The sequence below is a fragment of the Marmota monax genome, unplaced genomic scaffold (assembly GCF_021218885.2).
Source record: "Marmota monax isolate L192 unplaced genomic scaffold, Marmota_monax_Labrador192_F-V1.1 WCK01_AAM20220418_F8-fsc00191, whole genome shotgun sequence".
Taxonomy (NCBI): domain Eukaryota; kingdom Metazoa; phylum Chordata; class Mammalia; order Rodentia; family Sciuridae; genus Marmota; species Marmota monax.
The window spans coordinates 2,783,352-2,804,499 of record NW_026693537.1 but is presented as its reverse complement, the minus strand read 5'-3'; the positions used below and the strand labels follow the sequence as shown (position 1 = coordinate 2,804,499).

At 35.6% G+C, this 21,148-nt stretch overlaps 1 protein-coding gene across 1 annotated transcript in view; it reads left to right on the top strand.

Annotated features, from left to right (window-relative positions):
- Nucleotides 1-11,624, top strand: part of Tfap2d (transcription factor AP-2 delta) — a 66,482-nt gene extending 54,858 nt beyond the window's left edge. The window contains exon 8 of the mRNA XM_046458610.2: nucleotides 8,763-11,624. Within this exon, the coding sequence (XP_046314566.1) occupies nucleotides 8,763-8,982 (220 nt within the window). The 3' untranslated portion in view covers nucleotides 8,983-11,624. The remainder of the gene's footprint in view (nucleotides 1-8,762) is intronic.
- Nucleotides 11,625-21,148: the final 9,524 nt, after the last annotated feature.

Below are 21,148 nucleotides of genomic sequence, written 5' to 3'. Positions count from 1 at the left end.
ATAGGGAAGAATTTGATATGTTTAAATATTTTTTATCTTTATTGAGATGGCACAAAATAGAGGAAAGCATTCAGGATGGACGATCAGTGGTCTAATTAGTCTCCTCTTCATTACCAGCTAGCTCTGTGGATTTAGAACAAGCACTTCCCCTGTGTGGCCTCTGCATGTTCTTCCATGATTTGATGCAGTTCAACTGATGATCTCTAAGTCTCTTCTAAAATGATGACATTTGAAACCATTCTCTACCTGTTGTTCCATTTTAAACCACTCCTGTTACTGTTTCTGTGAAACCTCATTTCTTCTCTTTATATTTTATTAATATGTTCATTATTAAATGCCAACAGTTCAATAGCATTAATTTTAAAAAACAAGAGTCTTGTGTTTACCATTTCCACTCCCCTATTCTAAAAAGAAAATATGACATGTTTGTTAAGGAAAAGTACAAGGAGATGGTTGATTTAGCCCAAAAACTCCATTCCCATGTGTAAAATGTATATACTCATGTCAAGAAATATCATCACCTTCAAAATTTGACTTAGATGTGATTGGCTTTGACCTCTCATGTATACAATTATTCCATCCTTTGTCTATTTTGCTGACTTGGAATGAAGTAAAATGGAATCATAAGGACCCATTTCCTATGGGACCTCAGAGTAAGTGACTGAGATGAGCAGGAAGAATGGAGAATGAACATATATCTCCCAATCCAGGATCCAAGGGAGTCATAAACACAAAGTGAGCTTTGTAGAATATTAGTCCAGTGAGGTGTCTCTTGAAAGGATTTCATAGTCAATGCTTTCGTTCACGAAAACCTGACTATTATACCCGTTTTGAAGTATTATACACTAGCCTACAAAAACCTTTTTCAATGGAAGGGATGGATGGAATGGAATTCCATGTTTCCAAAATTTGATCACAGAAACCCTTTTTATGTCCTGTGGAAATGCTGAAGTCCACACAGACATAATAGTTAGGCTTTATTTATTTATTTTTTTTAAGTTCTAGGCAGACACTATATCTTAAATTTATGTGGTGCTGAGGATTGAACCCAGTGCCTGGTGCATACTAGGTGAGCACTCTACCACTGAGCCACACAGCCCCAGTCCTAGGCTTTATTTTTTTGATGTTAGGGTAACATGTCTAACTCCCTGGCTGCATTTAAACTGAATAGGAACAGTTTAAAAAATACTGATCCCCTTCCAAAACCATTAAATCAGGATTTCTAGGATGTGACCTGCACATTGAAACAAGCTCACTGGGTGATTTCTTAAATCTGTCTAGCATGAAGAACCACCAGCTGAAGAAGTCATGGAACAGGCTTTACTAATGAGTAGATTCCAGTGATTCCCCACCACCATCTACCAGGGAACTAGATAACTTAATTATGCACTTTAATTAAATTCCATTTAAAAAGAAGTTGGGGCCGTAAGATGAGATAATGGACATAAGATAATACACCTAGAAAATAAGAATTGTCAGCTATTTTCCCTTTTCTTCTGTTTTCTGAGTGAGTTAATTGACAAAGAATGAATACCATCAAGTTCTGAGCCCCAGTACTTTCTCCAGGTCTCTCTCCATTATTGATATTTATGGGTTGTGCTGCTTCAAAGAGATGAAGTACTGTATCCTTAATGTTCTTAAGAAAAGTAAAATTTGGCAGAGAAGCCCCCCAAACCTTTGCTGGTGTCCTCCAGGTCTGTTCCTCCTGGGCCCTCCCTCCTGACTGTTGTTTTGACTAGAAGAAGACATTTCTCTGGCAGCTACCTAGCTTAATAATGTGAGTACACATGAGCCTCAATCTATATCTGGAGCTAAGCCTTTAGTAGTTGAGTAATCCAGGAGACTGGGAAAAGGGAGGCTTGTCCTCTCTCTAAATCTTGCTGGTTGCATGCTTCCTAAAAGCAAAAAAAGAAAAAAAAAAAGCAGAACTGAGGACACTGTAAGTAGTATCTGTATGTAATTCTAGAAATTAGAAGGTTTATGACTACCCATTTGGATGATGTAATACATTATAACAAAATGACAGGAATAATAGCCCACACTGTATTTCAGACTTTACATAGAAGAAATGAAGGAAAAAGAAGTGGATTTGTCAAACATTTTCTAGGTAGAAAATTGAAATTTGGGCTTGGGAGTTTAAATCAATGGTAGAGCACTTGCTTGGAATGCACTGAAAACAGTTGAAATTTTATAAAATAAAATTAGCTTTTATTCTATTTACCTAAATGATGATGGTAGGTTATTTTCTCTTGACTTTTTTGACTTTGGTTTGTATAAGATTAGTTTCAATTACTTCCAGGATTTTGTGGCCCTATAAAGCTAGAAAAATCCACCCACAATTGACAGAGCAGCCCAATCTTCATAGAAAATAACTAAAGAAACTTCATTTTCTTTTAAATACATAGTAAATCCATGTTTGATAGGTAGAAAGGTGCTGGATACCAGGCCCAACTCTTGCCAAGACAGGAAGAATTCATAGAAGTTTCTATAGAATCTTGTTTTAGGCTATGTTTTAGAAAAAAAAAATGTTTCAGTGGTTTCATTTAAGTTAGTTTAGACAAATCAATTTAAGGTACAGTATTTCTGAAGGACAATTAAAGCAATATGGAAACAGCTTGGAAACATTCTCTAGTATACAACAAAGATGATGAAATGTAAATTAGTTCTTGTCCCTGTGATAGATGTCCATTCAGAATCCTTGATTTTTTTTTTTTTTATTTTAACATTCAGCTTAAGCACTAAAGTTTGGGAGAGTTAAAATATAAACAATGTAAGGCCTTGACTACAAGGATCAGAAGATATTTTAAAAGTGTGTAAAGTTTTTAACCTATGGAAGTTTCCAGAAAGGGCCTCATCATTAATGTCAAGTACTTTAGAGACACTAAGTTAGATTGTAACCACCACTTTACATTTTAGTAGCAAAACGATAATGTATTCTCTCAAATAGCAATCTCTTCTATCCTCTATTCTACCTTTCCTTCTGTTTCTGAGTCTCCATTTCTTTTCTGTTAATAATCACTGCCTAGCAATTACAGTTTCAACTGTTGCAATGTATTTCCCTTTGAAGAGTAAAAAGTTATATTAGAACTTATTCAGGTCAAACCCATTAGTCAAGAAGAGGATGCCATTTTATTTATGTATTTATTTGTTTGTTTGTTTGTGTTGTGCTGGGGATTGAACCCAGGGGCTTGTGTGTGCTATGTGAATGGTCTGCTACTGAACTCCATCCCTAGTCCTGAATGCCACTTTGGAAAAAGCAAAAATAGTGCAGGTCCACAGATACATAAACATACAAACACTCTGGAAAATATAGCTCCACCTGGTAGAGTCCTTCCAGAGGCTGAAATATTAACACTTTGGGGGGAAACTTAACACTTAAGGGGATGTAAAAACATGGAACTTCACTTCTGAATCTAGCACAGTCACCACCTTCCTGAACTGAGCCAATTTGAAGAGATGGTTAATGTTGCAGAAAGATAGTCTAGAGAATGTTAATTGGGAGGTCTAGCAAAATAGGAGTTTTGTAAATCGTGAATAAAATTAGCAGATGAGTGTTAAATGCAAGTTATATTTTCCCTCGTCAGGTGCCATAAACCTGAGTGGTTAGGATTTTCTCAGCAGGTGATTGTATTGCTCACAGCCAGTTCTCAGAGGCTTTCTGCTCCTCAGTGTGAAATTATTAGCAATAGGAAAATGAAACCAATGAGCTGGAATCTAGTTAAAGAGAGAAATAGAAAAAAACATGATTGGGACTATAGTCCTTGGTATACAAATTTTTGAAGCCTGCCTAGCTGTGATCCAACCCACTAATTTTGACCCTTTATATTTTAGTTTAAAATTACTGGTTTAAAAGCCTTTCCCCCCTGTAAACTGCTCTTGAATCAGATCTCTCCCTTGGTATACTGCAACACTAATTTGCTTTTTACCCAAGTGGACATGTTTTCCTTAATCTCCCCTAAATTTCATATAATTGATTTTGCCCACCAATTAAGCTGTCTACCACATTAAGGTATTTTAGAACTTTGGTTCTATTATCCAATGCAGGAATTTTCTTCTCTATTTTAATGCCAACCATTAAGTTAAAAATCCATGATGCCTTCAATCTCATTGTTAATTAACTTGTCAAGCAGAGTGGGATTAATGAGAGCCTCACAGCACTCCACTAGAGATATCCTTCAAGACTGGCAACTGCCCTCATATCCATACTTTGGGTACCATTGTACAATCAGCTGTGAGTTTGCCTTATTATGCTCTTATCTAGCTTACTTTTCTAACCAATTTGTCATATGGTATTTTGGGAGATTTATCAGATGCATTGCTAAAATCTGACACTAAAATGGATTTAGTGTCTAAATCTAAATTTTATTGCTCTAATAACCATTTTATGAATGGAAGTACAGTTACTTTTATTGCACTTCCTACTGAATCCATGAAACATTTCAGTGATCACTTCTATTTTTTAAATGCTAATGCTTCATGTTTTTAATTACCCATTGCATAAACAAATTGTGAGAGATCCACCAGTGGAATATTTACCAGCAATACAAGAAATAATCTTTTGATAAATACAGCATGGATGAATCTCAAAATAATTTGCTAAATGAGAGAAATCAGTCCCAAAGCTCTACAAACTTTATGATTCAGTTTATATGACATTCAACAGGAGAGTAAAACTATAGGGACAAAAACTAGAGCATTGAGTGCCAGGAACTGAGGGTGGAAAATTTGAAATAAGCCAAGCACACAGTGACAAATATCATATGATCTCACTTATATATGACCAATATCTCTTCATTTCCCCCACCTAGCCCTGTCGACCACTCTAATCTTCTGTGGTTCAACTTTTTAGATTAAACATGTAAGTGATGAACTTCCATGTTGTTTTCTTAATGGCTGTACCAATGTATGTTCTCGCCAACAGGGTACTGTGGTACCATTTCTCTACAGCCTCACTAGCACTTTTTATCTCTTGTCTTTTTTAAAATAGCCACCCTAATGTGTGTGAGGTGATATCTCATTATGACTTGAGTTTGCATATCCCTGATGATTAGTGGTATTGAAAATATTTTCATGTACCTATTTGTCATTTTAATGTCATCTTTGAGAAAACATCTATTCGTATCCTTTGCCCATTTTATAATCAGATTATTTGCTTTTTGCTATTGAAGTGTGTATGATTTCCTTATATATTTTTGATACTAATCCCACATTAAAAATATTCGGTTTGCTCATATGTTTTCTCTTTTTGTGAGTTGCCTTCTCATCCTGTTCTTTCCTTTGCTATGTCTAGCTTTTTAGTTTGATGTAGTTCCACTTGCTTATTTTTGCTTTTGTTCCCCGTGTCATATGCAAAAAAATCATCACAGATAACCTTAGTTTGTTCTCTGTCTAGTACTAAAAATCAACCCTTCCATATCTACTTTGCTTTTTTTTTTTTTGTATATTCTATATTAATCTCTTCTCTTATTTAGCATGTCACTGTGAATGAGATGTACATATTTTTCCTGAAATGATTGGAACTAACAATAGTGAAGTTATCAGTAATCCTTTTTAATTATCTTGTGATAGCAGACTTTTTTGTTAGATATTCTGAAACAATAGTAGATCACTTAATTAATTGGATCCATAAATTTCACTGAAACCTGCTAGAAAAGAGACTGTGTCTTATAGTTAGTATCATGCCATACATGCTTTTTGATGTACAAGTAATGTTAAATTAAGGTAGTAAAGGATACTTACATAACACTTTTCATGTTTAAAAATACTTTCCTGTGTTGAGTATTGCACAATTTTAAACTTCTCTGTGAAATTAAGTGTTTTTTCAATTTCCTTCACCTTCTGTCCATGTCTTGGTTTTGAAGTAAGAACTGTAAGTAGTAACACAGTTAAATTGAAGCTTAGAGTTAGAAAGGACCTTGTATTTGCTCTAGTCATGCCACTGTCATCTTACAAGGTTAAATAATGTCCCTGAAATGATGAAGTACCTCAGGTCAGCATAAGTGTGTGAGAATTTTGTAAAACCAGTTCTCAATCCAGATAAAAGACCACAGTGCAATCTGATAATGATCAATTACAGATTTTGGAATCAAGAAAGTATGTCAGCTGAGAATTGATATCCTTCATTATAACAACAACTCTTTTCACAGAATGACAATTAAAGCAGTTTGTACTTGAGGCTCTAAAATCCTGCTCTTATACAAGAAAGTAAGGAGAATCACCATATTCTGGTCTTATAAGTCAGCCCACAGAACAAAATTGTCAGAGAACTTAAGCTTAAATTGCTAATAGAAATGCCATTTATCAAAGAAAAAGAATAAATGTAAATTCAGCCTGAGAGGAAACTAAATGCAAAGTCAATTCCTAAGACACATTATTTAGTTTCATCCTCTGGGCCTCATTTCTTCATCTGTAAAATGTAATAATAATACCTACTTCATTTTGTTGTTTTGTTTTATTTTTTAGTACTGAAAGTTGAACTCAGAGTCTTGTGCATACTAAACAAGTACTCTACCACTGAGCCACATCTCCAGCCCAATAATACCTATTACTTGGTGTTGTAGTTAGTTTTATATGAGGTGATACAGATAAATAATTTAAGCCTGGAGTATTTTTGTTCATAATTCAAATAGTGGCTACAAACTTTAGTAATTATCCGAGTGAAACTAAATACTGTAGACTCAAATGCTGATAAAGAGGTCAGTCACAACCAAGAGAATATGCCATTATGATGGAAAATAAAATTCATGTAATGCTCCAAGGAACCCTAAATATGAATAAAACTTGAGAAAAGAACAGTTTGTGTCCATGGCCAAGAAGCTACACATTAAGGGAAGGTGTTACTCAGCACATTCAGTAGGTGCCACCATAACCACTTCTTCTGCTACTCCAAAGAGTTCATTTGTTTTCCAGGATCCCTGAGAGATCCCAAATCATATCAATTCCCCTCTAGTTGTCTCATTATAGAAATGGGGCTGAAATCAGTTTTCCCTTTCAACAATGTAAGACAATGCAGCAAAGATATGCATATATTCAAACCATGGTGTCTCATACTACAACATTGGTGCAAATAATTGCCCGAACCATGAATAGTCTTGTTTTCTACATGGTGGAAGACTGAATTGTTTTGTGCTTTTTAATGTATGTTAATTATGATTGAGGCATAAGACAAACTTTGTAAAATATCCAAAGAAAAGATGATGGGACCATGAAGGACATGCAGAAAATTTTACCCTTAACCCTGTAAATGTCACAATGAAGAATATCTGTATTTAATTAAGCATTTAGTGTAGGTATAGCATCACCTGAGCTCTCTGTGTGAATTAATATACACAACACTCTCATATGGTAGATCCTACTATTGCTTCCTGTGAGGTATTTTGTAGGCTGCCTTAGATTCCAAAACTCTCGTTTACGTTGCTTTAAGTATCATTTAAAAATCTCAGTATTGTGCTTGCCAAGCATGTGTAAGGATCTGGGTTTGATCCCCAGCACCACAGAATAAATAAATAAATAAATAAATAAATAAATAAATAAATAAAATCTCATTATATGCTGTTAAAAATTATGTATCTTAAGAGAAGTAACAAATATTTTAGCATATTATGAAGAATCAATAGCATTTAATTTTAAAACTGCTAGTGTCATAGTCATTTGTCAAAATAACAACCTAAGATGTATAAACAGTTAATAGTTTCATTTATTAAGTATATTTTATCTGTATATATACACACAATGTTACATGTAGTACAATATAAGATGAGACAAGTATGGTTTTGTGTATTATTAAAAGTTATGGGAAGCAAACCAAGAGTGTTACTTCAGAACAACTGACACAAATGAAAAAAAAATGTGTATAGTTTCTAGTCACAGAAAAGAGAATCTACAGCAAGTATTTATTCAACAAGAAACATCGTTATAGCTGGAATGGCTATCTATGCTGAGGTTACCACAACTCTCTCCACACTTGCATACTAGTTATGATTATTAGTTAATTAGTTTGCTTACAAGACCCAAACAGAGAGGAGCTTACATGAGATGGAATTTTAATTATTCTCTCATTTAGGAGTCTGGAGGTGGATAGGTTCCTTCCGCTTTGTTCTGTCTCTGTTACCAACATGATTTCTTCATCTGTATAATGCATAGAATCTTTCTGAAGAAATAGAAGGCACTTGATTGTCTTTTTAATCAAGTGAGAACTGCATATCACTTCCTTTATATTCTATTATGGATAGATTAGTTCCATGTCCAAATGCCAAAAGAGAAACTCAGCAATGTCATCTGTAGCTAGGTGGCCACATTCCCAGAAAAATAATATTCATTAATATAGAGGGAAAAAAAAAAAGAATGGAGTAATAAGAATGGATTGTTATCAGGGACACTCAACCAATTATGATTTCTTGATGGGTGATTTATGCCATACAACTATATGTTTGTGAAAGCAAGGTAATTTCCACAGGTAGGAAGTTACACTTTTTATCTACTTCCTAATGAAATAGAAAATCAAATCATGTGTTTAATATTCAGACTTGCTAATAATTAGTGTATAACAAGTTTGTAAATGATAAGTCTTTTCAAATAGGTCCTAAACTTGGTCAACGGCAGTACTTGAATTGTCTTATATCCTCCACAATGTTCAACAACACTTGGGAGAATAATAAATGAATGTTCAGTTGAATGTTCTGGATGAAGTGGGGGTGGGTGTTCTGGTCCAAATCATACCACAAGTTATCTACCTACCTTTTCTTACCACTTCTCATTTCCAGTTTGATCACTCATGGCTTTGGGACTCCAGCAATATGTGCAGCTCTAAGCACTTTCCAGACAGTCCTCAGTGAAATGCTGAACTACTTGGAAAAACACACTTCTCACAAAAACGGTGGAGCAGCGGATTCTGGCCAAGGACATGCCAACTCCGAGAAAGCCCCCCTGCGGAAAACTTCAGAGGCTGCTGTGAAAGAGGGCAAAACAGAAAAGACAGACTAGCTACATCAAACAGAATCTATTTCCAGAGAGTCTTGCTGCTGATATTTTTTCTAATATATATATCATTGAGGGTGACTAATCTTCAGTGGACAAAATCTCTGCCCTCCCCCCAACCCTCCATATAAAACAAAAGTGGAAATGAAAAATGAAACAAAACAAAAAAAAAAGGACAAATCCAAAAAATGAAAAAAAAAAAAAAAGGAAAACAGCAGTGTAACCGTGTGATGAAATTGTCACTTTTTAATTTTATGTTATGATAAACTCCTTTTGTGCACGTAGTTTATTGTTCTGAATTATATACATCACAGTTTTGAAGCACTTCTGGACTTTGGAGAGGCAGCACATGCTTTTTCACATTTAACCAATGCACTTTCTTATCCAGCTTTGTAGTTAGGGATCAGAAAGCATGACCAAACTGGAATCCACCACCAGTGCTTACAGCTCCAGTCTTTCCTCAACTCCCTGTTAACAGAACAATGCCTCTTTCCACTAAATAGACCAATCTGGAAATTAATTCATTAATAAATGTTTGGGGAACTAAAAAGGGCAGTCATGAATTTTTGTCCTGTGAACTGACTGCAATTCTAAAAATTTGGTCACACCTAGCCTACCCAACTACCAATGCCTTGGTGGTATTTAAAAATTCCAGAAAACTCTGTTCCTTCTATGATGGCCTCCCAGATCCATTTATCCCCCGATAGCTAAGAAGACATTCAGAAGTTATACCACTGTAAGGATAAGAAATGAATTTTCTCTCCATTCTCCTCATGTTACCCACTTAACAGTTAAAGCAAAACAGACTGCCTTTAGGGGAAGGTAGATGGACACAGGAGAGGGCAGCTTCACCACTCTTGGGCTCTTCTTCATGGAAAGCAGTGGTGTTTTGTCTGAAAATGTATGGGAACAGGAACAGTGATCTTTCTGGGATGTCCTTCCCCTCAGAGATCATAGAAGAGACCAGGGAACTAGTGGAGGCCCTTTTAAAACACCAGTGGCCATTGATTTTAGGGTTAAGATGAGAACCACTTCTTTTGTGCTTCCTCTACCTGCCAATAGTTGTGTTCTAAACCTTTAGAGGCACAAAACATTAGGGTCTGTGTTCAATAAAGAAAACGAAACAGATTGATCAGAGAAGATTTTGCTGTTAGGATGATTCATTTTATTTATTTATTTATTTTTTTTCATAGCTTGTTCTTACAGCTCTGTTATACTTTTCTTAAGACACTGAAAACAAGAGGTTCCCAATTGCAACAGAGGCCAGGGACTAATCGAATGAAAGTTTGGTCCACATAATCCTGGATATGTTGAGAAACCTGATTTGGCACCACATGGTACTATACCTTATATTGTTAACAATTTTCAAAATTCTATGTAGGCAAGTGAATACATAGGTCATCCTCTATATTAAAAAATCATTTTAATAATGTGTGAATTCCCAAACTTAGTTTAGCATGAAAATATTATCCTCTCATTAACATATTTCAATTACTTTTAAAAATCTACCATATTTTAACTCCATGGGGAATATTTGTATTATATTTAATTGAGAGGAAAAGCTCATTTATTTCATATAGAAATCACATAAATTATTTTTACTGACTAATAATTCTTAAAATCTTTTGAGCTTTGAATCTGTACAGAAAAGAAGAACTATAAGCTAGGCATGATAGTGTATTTCTGTAATCCCAGCTAATAGAGAGGCTGAGGCAGCAGGATCACGAGTGTAAGGCCATCCTCAGCAACTTAGTGAGACCCTATCTCAAAAAACAATAAAATAAATGTATAAATAAAGAAAGAAATGGGGTAAAGAAAAAAGTAATTATGACCAATGAAACTTTAAATGTTCCAGATTAAATCCAATTATAGAGAAAACACTACTAAGGAATTCCATAAAAAAGGACTTTATAGTTTCACAGTGGGAGACCTTAAATAAAAAATTGTAAAAATAATTAATTGTGATTTCATATGTTGTTCCATTTTTTAATTTTACCATTATTCGTGGCTTCAAAATTTTTTTGAAATATAATAAAGCTGAGATTCTGCTGCAGTTCCAAATTTCATCACAAAATAACTGATTCCACCTTACATAAAATTTCCCATGTTGTAAAATATACACATAAAACAAAAATGGTAAGTATTTCAATTTAATAGGGAAGTCATATACAAATAATGTGGGTAACCGTTTTCTTAATGAAATTTCCACGTTAACTTTATTTATTCCATTTATGATTAACAATACATATGTATTTAATATGGCATTTTGATATGCATATCTCCTCGGTGTTTAATGTAGTTTATATACCATGTCCAATGTTCACCAATAATCAAAAATTAGATCTGGCTTATATTACGAGCTTATTTCTTCACCCTTAGTTGTGACTAGTTTGGGTTCTAAACACCTTAATGGGGTGTTGTTATTTATTAGCCTTGGAAACAAAAGCATAACTATAACTACAGTGCATATTACTTACCAGGATTTTTGGGTGTTCTAAGAGCCTTAAATGGACAGCACCCATCATTTAACTTAACCAGCCATTAGAACCTAAGTGAATTGATGGACTGGTCCTGTTTAGAATCATCATTTATTATCATATTCTAATAGACATTGTTAACATCAACTTTTGCCTTGTATATAATAGGTACTCAACACTTTTTAAATAAATGAATAAATAAACGTGTGTTTGTTCTTTGTCCAAAGTGGGCCAAAGGACCTTCTAGTTTTGCTGTTGTCTTTCAGTACTCAATCTAACTTGCTTCCTTCATGGTAACTTATGGCTACTTATATTTATTTGAATAAGTAAATATTTCCATGATAGCATATTAGTTGCAAGTAGATATAATTAATATAAAACAATAAAGAAAGCTAGTCAGGTATAAGAATTTCAGTAAGAATAAAGGTAAAATCGTTATCATAGTGTACAGTTCAAAAAGTAGCTAACAAAAGTCTGTCTGATTTCCAGTGTTATAATAAGTAATTAAAGAATGAAGAAGCTTTTTCAGATTAACCAATACTTGCACAGAAAAAAATTGTACAGACCTCTTATATTCACACAAAATAAATAATGACGGCATAAAATTTAAGTTTAATGAAGGAGTAAATCAAATTTATATACAGAGAAATGTTTGTCTTCAGACTGTTTCAATAATCAATTTAAGTCTCATTATCATGCTGTTTATTTCATTAGAGTTACTATTTGACTTAAGTTTGGTGGTTCTAGAAAAATGAATGAAATCTCTGAATTACTGTATATTATTTTCTCTGGAAAAAATCAGAGCACTGGAATGATTCCTAAGCTCTTCTCCTCCTGCCTTCTTTTCACCCACCTTAACAGTAAGGGTGATGCTTCCTGGCTCTGTGTTCCTTTTGCTTTTCTCTGCCTTGCGGGTATATTCTCTCCAATGATAGGACAGAACATGACCATGTAGCTCTATGAACAGCTGAGCTGAGCTGAGAGTGATAGAAACTTTACCTCTTGTCATCTCATTCTTTTAAAATAAATATGTCAATAAATTATCCTTAGGAGTGAGAAGTAAAACAATAAAATCCATTTTCTTTTATGCCTCTTGGGAAGCATTTTAGAACAATGGGATTTTTAAAATATGTATCAGGATCCTTTACACAGTGTGTCATCTTCTTTCAAAAATCAAGTCAACATGTGAGAAAGTGGTAAGGCCTAGTGGCTGAGCTATGGACTCTAAAGCCAAACTGCCAGTATTCAAATTATGGTTATTTCACTTTCTACAATGTGACCTTAAGCAAGTTGCTGAACCTCTCTGTGTTTCCACAATTTTTCCATCTGTAAGATGAGAATAATGGTACTTATCTATTTAGAGAATTACTGTCATAATTGGAATCAGTGTTTCTGAACTGCTTAGGGCACAAAAGGAGACTATTGGTGTTATGTTTTAGCCATTGTCTTTTTGTGTGGGGACACTACTAGAATTGAACCCAGAGACTCACACATGCTAGGCAAGCACTCTACCATGGAAGTATTTGCCAAGCCCTTTTAAAATTTTATTTTGAGATAAGGTTTCACTAAGTTTCCCAGGTTGCTCTCAAACATGTGATCCTCCTGACTCAGCGTCCCTATTAGTTGGGATTACAGGCACGCATCACCATACCTGGCTACTTATTTTCTTTAATATTGGAATTTCAACAAATAATTTTGTACCTGAAGATCAATTTCTCCTCAGTATATCAAACCCTTTTCTATGCCAGGCTGTGTCCTAGAGACTGAAGGTACAAAGGGCAGTGGAACATTTTCCTACTGTCAGGCTTCTGGGTTTCTCTTGGATTTTAGAACATGGTAAGTGCCAGCTCTTATGAAAACTTACACGGGTGTCCCAGCACAAACATGGCTCAGTTCTGGGAAACAGGAGTGGCAGGAGGGAGCTGAAAATCAAAGAAGCATGGAAAGGGAAGGGTGTAGATCTGCGGAAAAAAGGGAATTCAATTCTGAGAGAATTAAAAACATTTGTGGCAGGATGCTAGTTTGAAAACTAGCCGGTAGGCCTTGTATTCCTACCTTCCTCCCCCACTTTGGAGCAACTAACACTTTGTCCAAGTGGCCTCAGGAAAGGAATATGACCCCAAAGTATGCAGGCAACAAAAGAGTCAAACTTTTGTACAAATTATCAGTTTCAAAATCTTAAGGCCTAAGGGAGACTTGAGGTTTAAAAGCTTATCAATCAGGAAGTCAGATCCTATGTGGACATGGTGAAGATTTAGGCCTACTTCTACTAGGCACAGGGTCTCTGTTCTGGTGCCTAAGTCTTTGATCCACTTTGAATTGAGTTTTGTGCACGGTGAGAGATAGGGGTTTAATTTCATTTTGTTACATATGGATTTCCAATTTTCCCAGCACCATTTGTTAAACAGGGTATCTTTTCTCCAATTTTTGGTGCCTTTGTCTAGTATGAGATAATTATATTTATGTGGATTTGTCTCTGTGTCTTCTATTCTGTACCATTGGTCCATGTGTCTGTTTTGATGCCAATATCATGCTGTTTTGTTACTATAGCTGTATAGTATAGTTTAAGTTCTGGTATTGTGATGCCTCCTGCTTTACTCTTTTGGCTAAAGATTGCTTTGGCAATTGCTTTGGGTCTCTTATTTTTCTAAATGAATTTCGTGATTGCTTTTTCTAGTTCTATGAAGTAAGTCATTGGGATTTTAATAGGAATTATATTAAATCTGTATAATGCTTTTGGTGGTACCGCCATATTGACAATGTTAATTCTGCCTATACAGGAGCATGGGAGTTCTTTCCATCTTCCAAGTTCTTCTTCAATTTCTTTCTTTAGTGTTCTGTAGTTTTTATTGTAGAGAGATTTCACCTCTTTTGTTACATCTCAAGTACAAGAAGAAAAATCAATAATTGATAAATAAGATGGATTAAAACTAAAAAGCTTCTCAGCAAAAGAAACAATTAATGAGGTGAACAGAGCCTACAGAATGGGATAAAATATTTACCACATGCATCTATGCACCTCAGATAGAGCATTAATCTCCAGGATATATAAAGAACACAAAAAGAAACACCAAAAACATCAATAAATGGGCTAAGGAACTGAACAGACACTTTACAGAAGGAGAAATATAATTAATCAACAAATATATAAAAAAATGTTCAATATCTCTAACAATTAGAGAAATGCAAATCAAAATTAATCTAAGATTTCATCTCACTCTAGTCAGAATGGCAATTATCAGGAATACAAGCAAAAATAAATGTTAGCAAGGATGTGGGGGAAAAGTTACACTCATATATTGCGGCGGAACTGAAATTGGTGCAGCCATTATGGAAAGCAATGTGGGGATTCCTCAGAAAATTTGGAATGGAACCACCATTTGATCCAGCTATCCCACACCTAGGTTTATACCCAAAGTACTTAAAATCAGCATATTATGGTGATGCAGCTACATGAATGTTTATAGCATTTCAACTCACAATAGATAAACTATGAGACCAATCTAGGTGTCCTTCAACAGATGAATAGATACAGAAAATGTGGTCTATATACACAGTGGAATATTACTCAGCCTTAAAGAAGAATGAAATTATGGCATTTGCTGGTAAATGGATGGAGCTGGAGAATATCATGCTAAGTGAAATAAGCCAATCGCCCCCCAAAAAGTGCTGAATGTTTTCTCTGATATGCAGATGCTAATTCACAATAAGTGGGCGGGGCGGGGTATATTGGGGGATGGGGCAGTTAGGGAAGAATAGTTACATTAGATTAGGCAGAGCAGAGTGAAGGAAAGGGAGGGGGTATGTGGGGTAGGAAGGATAGTAGAATGAATTGGACATTATTACCCTATGTGCATATTTTACTACACAATCTGGAGTAATTCTACATCATGTACAATCAGAATAATAAGAAGTTATGCTCCATTTATGTATGATGTTCCAAAGTGCACTCTTCTGTCATGTATAACTAATTAGCACATATTAAAAAATTAATTAAAAATAGTTTATCAGTCAGGAATTTCTTTTTACACACACACACACACACACCAAAAAAAAAAAAAAAAAATAGCCCATGGGTTAGGGAAAGAAAAAGGGGGAAAGGAGCATTTCAAACAGTTTGGCTATTTCTGCATCTCAGAGATTGGATTACGTCTGGAGGTGAGATTGGGTTATGAATCTCCTGACACAGAACAATATCCTCATCCTGGAGAAAACCATTAGTGAGGAAGAAAAGCCAGCAATTAAGCGGAAGCAAAAGAAATGCCTGTGTGGCTTGTGTCTTGATAGGTGTTCTTTTAGCCTCACAGAATTTCTACCAAAATCTCTCTACATGGCACAGACAGCCCAGGATATTGTGGATGAAAGCAGGAATGAAAAAGCTGCAGGGGCTGGGGATGTGGCTCAAGTGGTAGCGCACTCTCCTGGCATGCGTGCGGCCCGGGTTCCATCCTCAGCACCACGTACAAAGATGTTGTGTCCGCCGATAACTAAAAAATAAATATTAAAATTCTCATTCTCTCTCTCTCTCTCTCTCTCTCAAAAAGGAAAGAAAGAAAGAAAGAAAGAAAGAAAGAAAGAAAGAAAGAAAGAAAGAAAGAAAGAAAGAAAGAAAGAAAAGAAAAAGCTGCCATTGCTGTATCAAGCTCACAGGGAGCATCCCCGATAGCTGGCTAGCATACAGAGTCCTGCCAGGTTTGATGCATGAACACTTAGGAGAAACCTGGGGACACATGCAATCAAAGACCAGATAGGAATTCAGAGACCCCTCTAGGATTTCAAAGAGAAGAAAAAACAAGTGAGTGTTAGAAGCCTGAAAGAGCACAAGTGAAACACTATCATCTTAATATTAGTCAATGAAAAAGCAGCCACCATCACTAGAACTGGGCAAACGCAAGGTAAGAGTCAAAGTTACCTCAATCTGGAAACTTGAGATCTCTCCTGCCCATGGTCCTTGCATGGACCTGTGAGAAAGCCACCTTGAGATTGGTGCTGTAGCACTTTTGAAGGAGCACAGTGCCCTAATGCTGGGAGCACAAAAGAAGCTCGAGGCTGGAGCCTTAACCTTTCTCTTCTGCTGAAGGGCTACTAGCAGGAACAGGAAATATAAGAGCATCATTTCCCTCTCTTGTTCCTTCTAATTCCAATCATGGTCTCCCATTAACAAAACCTAATTAGAAGCCAGCTGGCAAAGGTTACAAGGAATATAGTTTGAAGGCTTTCAGACCCAAAGAAGGATGGGTCTCTCTGTAGTTTCCAGCATCAACAAAAGTAAACCCCGACCAGATGTCCCCCTCACTTGGTGCTACACATGTCCTCCCCACACAACACTGGGACAGTGATGCAACCAGAGAGACCCAGAGTGTGTTGAGGTCTAATTTATGCCATGCATCAAAATGAAGGTTCAAAAATAAAAATGAAGCTGGGTGTCCACACCAGAGGGTGAGGCGGGAGGATTGCAAGTTCAAAGCCAGCCTCAGCAACTTAGTGAGGCCCTAAGCAACTTTGTGAGATCCTCTCTCAAAATAAAAAATAGAAAAAAATGGGATTAGCCCAGTAGTTAACTGCCCCTGGGTTCAATTACAGTCAGCTTCTCCCCATCTTTATAATGTCTTTCAAAAAGACCAAGACATGGAAATTTGAAATAACTCAATTACTACCTCCTAAAAGGCAGAAAACAATTTTTAAAATAAATGTGGACACATGGGTTATTGCCACAATCTTGAGTTTTCAAGTCTATTTAACATTGCATTTCCTTAGTTGTATATTTCATATCATATAAAAATTCTGAAGGCTGGGTCCTAGCTCAGTGGCAGAATACTTACATACCATGCATTAAGGCCCTGCATTTGATCTCCAGCACTACACACACAAAAAAAATCTATTTGGAAAAAAGATGCTAAGGTATGACATATGCACAAGTCTATGTTTAGTCCTCCTTCCAAGTTCATTGTTCCTTCTACCAATAAAAGCTAACTGTGGGCTTCAATATTAGAATCCTTTATGTTTTCACCATACCCATTCTCCCTGTGCAACAATATCTTCTACCATAATTTCAATTGTCATGTCTTCTCTTGAGGTAAAGAAAAGTCATCTAACACAATCCACTCTATCTTTGTCCTGGGTGTATCCCTTTATTGTGGGTTTGATGTTTTCTATAAAGAACCGGATAATGGTAATGAATATTTTAGTCTTTGTAGATCATGTGGTCTTTGATTCTCCCACTGTACCATCAAAGTAGCAATAGACAATCTGTAAATAAATGGTCATCCCTGTGTTCCAGTAAATGTTCATTAGAAATAGATAGTGGGCTAGACTGGTTCTGAGTGCCTAGCTTGCCAACTCCTGAGCAAGATTAAATTTATTTTTGTGATCATGCAATTAGGTTCTCTCCATCAGGTAAGTGAATGTGATATTTGCCACGTCCAGATTTTCCCAGTCAAAACCAGCCATGCACTTTCTCCATGTCCTTTTCTCCTTATCCTTTTCAATGGGAGGTATATGATAAAGCCCTAGGGCAAGGTTTCTCAATGCTGGCATTATTCACATTTTGAGCCAGATAATTCTTTATTATGTGGAACAGTCTTGTCTGCTGTAGGATGTTTAGCAGACCCTTGGTTTCCATGCAGTAGATAGCATTAGCATCTCTCCCAATTGTAACAACAAAAATTGTCTTCAGATAGTGTTAAAGAACTCAAGGGTAAGAACTAAGGTCATAGAAACAGCAGAGATACAGACTCAAAACTGGATCTCTTAAGGGAAGCACACTTATTCTGAGCTAAACTTCTGTTATGCTACAACACTGAAATTGTTAGAAGGACAGAGGATCTATTTGCCACTGTAGCTTAGCCTAGTGCAATACAATGGGTAATGAATTCTCAATCATACTATTCTCCTGCACTCTACCTCCCCATAGTCAAGTTCTAATGGTTAGTGCCTTGTGAAAAACAACATCTTCAAACCAATATATATTAAATATGAATTCTTAATCAATTCCCTCCTTCAAACAATTTTTCCTTCTAAATTTTCAACACTGCTAAAGATGCTTCTATACAGTTGTCCCAAACAGAAACCTGTTAATCATCTCAAATGTTTCCCTATCTCTACCCTCTTCTACAGTTAGTCACTAGGTTCTAAAAAATTAATATCATAGTACTATAAGTTAATTTTTAGGACCCAGGGATTAACTGTATAAGGTACCCAAACTCCTGGTTCAGGACATCATCAACTCCTAATTGCAGTGTCCCTTCCCATCTGGTTTTCCAGCCTCCCTTCTTTCTCCTTTTTGTTCCATTTCACAAATTATTGCCCTTTATCTTAATAAAGTCCAACTCTTCTACATGATTTGTACAGTCCTTTGGACTCAACCTTTGCTCTTTTCTCCAGCCACCTCTAGCTTTATCTTGTATTCCTGCTTCTCCTATATCATCCTCTGTGTCTGCTCCCCATGACACACGGAACTCTCCATGATCTAAGATTCTGTCAGTATAGTTCTCTAAGCTTGGAACACTGTAGGTATACTGTATTTCACAGCATAATTATCGCCAGTACATAATTTTCCCCCTCTGGTTGTTTTTGTCCAAAAATTTTAAAACCTTTCATTGCATAATTGCAAAGTTATAATGGCATAATTTTGTTCATAATGCTAATTAAAAGCTAAACAGAGCATCAAGGTATTCACAGTGGTTTATGGACACACATTTGTGTTCCCACACACTGAGAGCCTCAGGTTTAGACTTCTTAGTTCACATGTGGTGTCAGTGTATTTCCAAAAGCCACCTTGTGTGGTTTGTTTAGGGTGCTGCAATGCTAAGGGTATTGTCACTCAACTCAATGAAGAGCCATAAACACAAAGGAAGCAGGAAGGCAGGTGAATTATATGAGTGGTGCTGAAGACATTGGGTTAGATAATGAAACCAATGATAGTAGCACAAAATCTTAGGACACAGAAAATTAAATTTTGTAAATCCATACTTCATAACACTGCAGTAAATTTTCTCAAGTGTAATATAGCAAATAAGACAAAAATCAATGACAACTAATGTGTAACCTTTGTTTTTTTAGACCAGAAAATTGTTCACTAAACTGTCTCAAAGAAATAACGTGGATTTGGAATATTAAATTTTAATGCATATTCACAAGTGTTCCATGCATTCTAATCTTGCATCAAAGAGAGGTTAGTAATAAATAATTTTAAGTAATACTGGTACATTAAAATGCTTCACTTAATGATCATACACCACTTTTTTTGCAAAAAACAAAATTGGCATAAAAATCTGTGATGATTATGTGGTTAAATATGGTAACCTTTGTTGCCTTTTAGCTCCTACTTACCACCCAATCAGGTTAAAAGTGATGAATTCAGTACAGCTGCATTAGTTACCAATTGTCTAATGTATCACCACAAACTTAGTGAGATCCACTCTCAAAATAAATAGATACAAATTAGCACAATAAATAGATAACAAATTAATTATTAGTGCACATTGCTGTAGGTCACAAGTCCAGCTAGATTCAACTGTGTTCTCTACTTATACACTCATAAGGTCAAATCAAGGTACCTGCCAGTCTAGACTGTCTTCTGGAACCTCTCAGGGAAAATCTTCCAAACTCATTCAGATGAGTAACAAAGTATATTTCCTTGTGGTTGTACAACTAAAGTCCCCATTTCCTTGCTGACTATAATCAGGCATTTTTAGCAGCTTTCATGTTCTACTTTTAGGTCTTTTTCACATGGTCCTCTCTATCTTCAAACCAGAAGCAGTACATGGAGCCAAAAACATATCTCTCTGACTTTCCATTCTGCTCCAAGATAGCAGGGGAGGGAGAAGAATCTTTTCTTTTAAAAAGCTCACTTAGAACAAGATATATTCCATTCTTTTATAATTATGTCAAAATGGATTCTACTGTCATGTACAACTAAAGAGAACCAATAAAAAAATACAGGGCTCACATAATTAGATGGTGCCCACCCTGGTGGTCTCCCTTTGATTGTCTCAAATCAACTAATTAGAAGCACTGATTACATCTGTAAAATTCATTTTACCATCTAAAATAAGATAACCATGAGTGTGATTTCACATTATGGTCACAGCCCCAGGGGTTAGGGTGGGAAATCTTGGAAATTAATCTTTAGAATTATGCCTACCACAGATACCTTCTATGATTCCTTAAACCAGGTGCTTTTCCCTTTTTGTTCTCCCATGCCACCATTTATTCTTGTCATGCCATTTATCAGAGATATTTTTATAATCATTAGCTTAATTATCTCTCTTATGAGACAGATGATTCTCAGTTTCCACAATTACAAATTGAAGATAATTATAGCATTGACATCATTGAGTTATTGTAAGTATTAAATAAAATATTCCATATAAAACAATAGCGCCTAACACATCAGTTGATGTTAGCTGTTAATATTATTTCAAATATTGGAACTGTTAATATTAAATAACATTAGGATTTGAAAAATAAATCCCTATATCTTGACTGTCACTGCATTCTCAGAAACTGAGTACCTACCTTGCACACAGTGGGTGTTTATTTTCTGCAAATGATGGGCAAATGAATGAATAATTCAAGGACTGTTACATACTGAACGGGAAAAACTGAAAGCATTTCCTCTAAAATCAGAAACAACACAGGAGTGTCCACTCTTACCACTCTTATTCAGTATAGTACTTGAAGTTTAAGCCAGA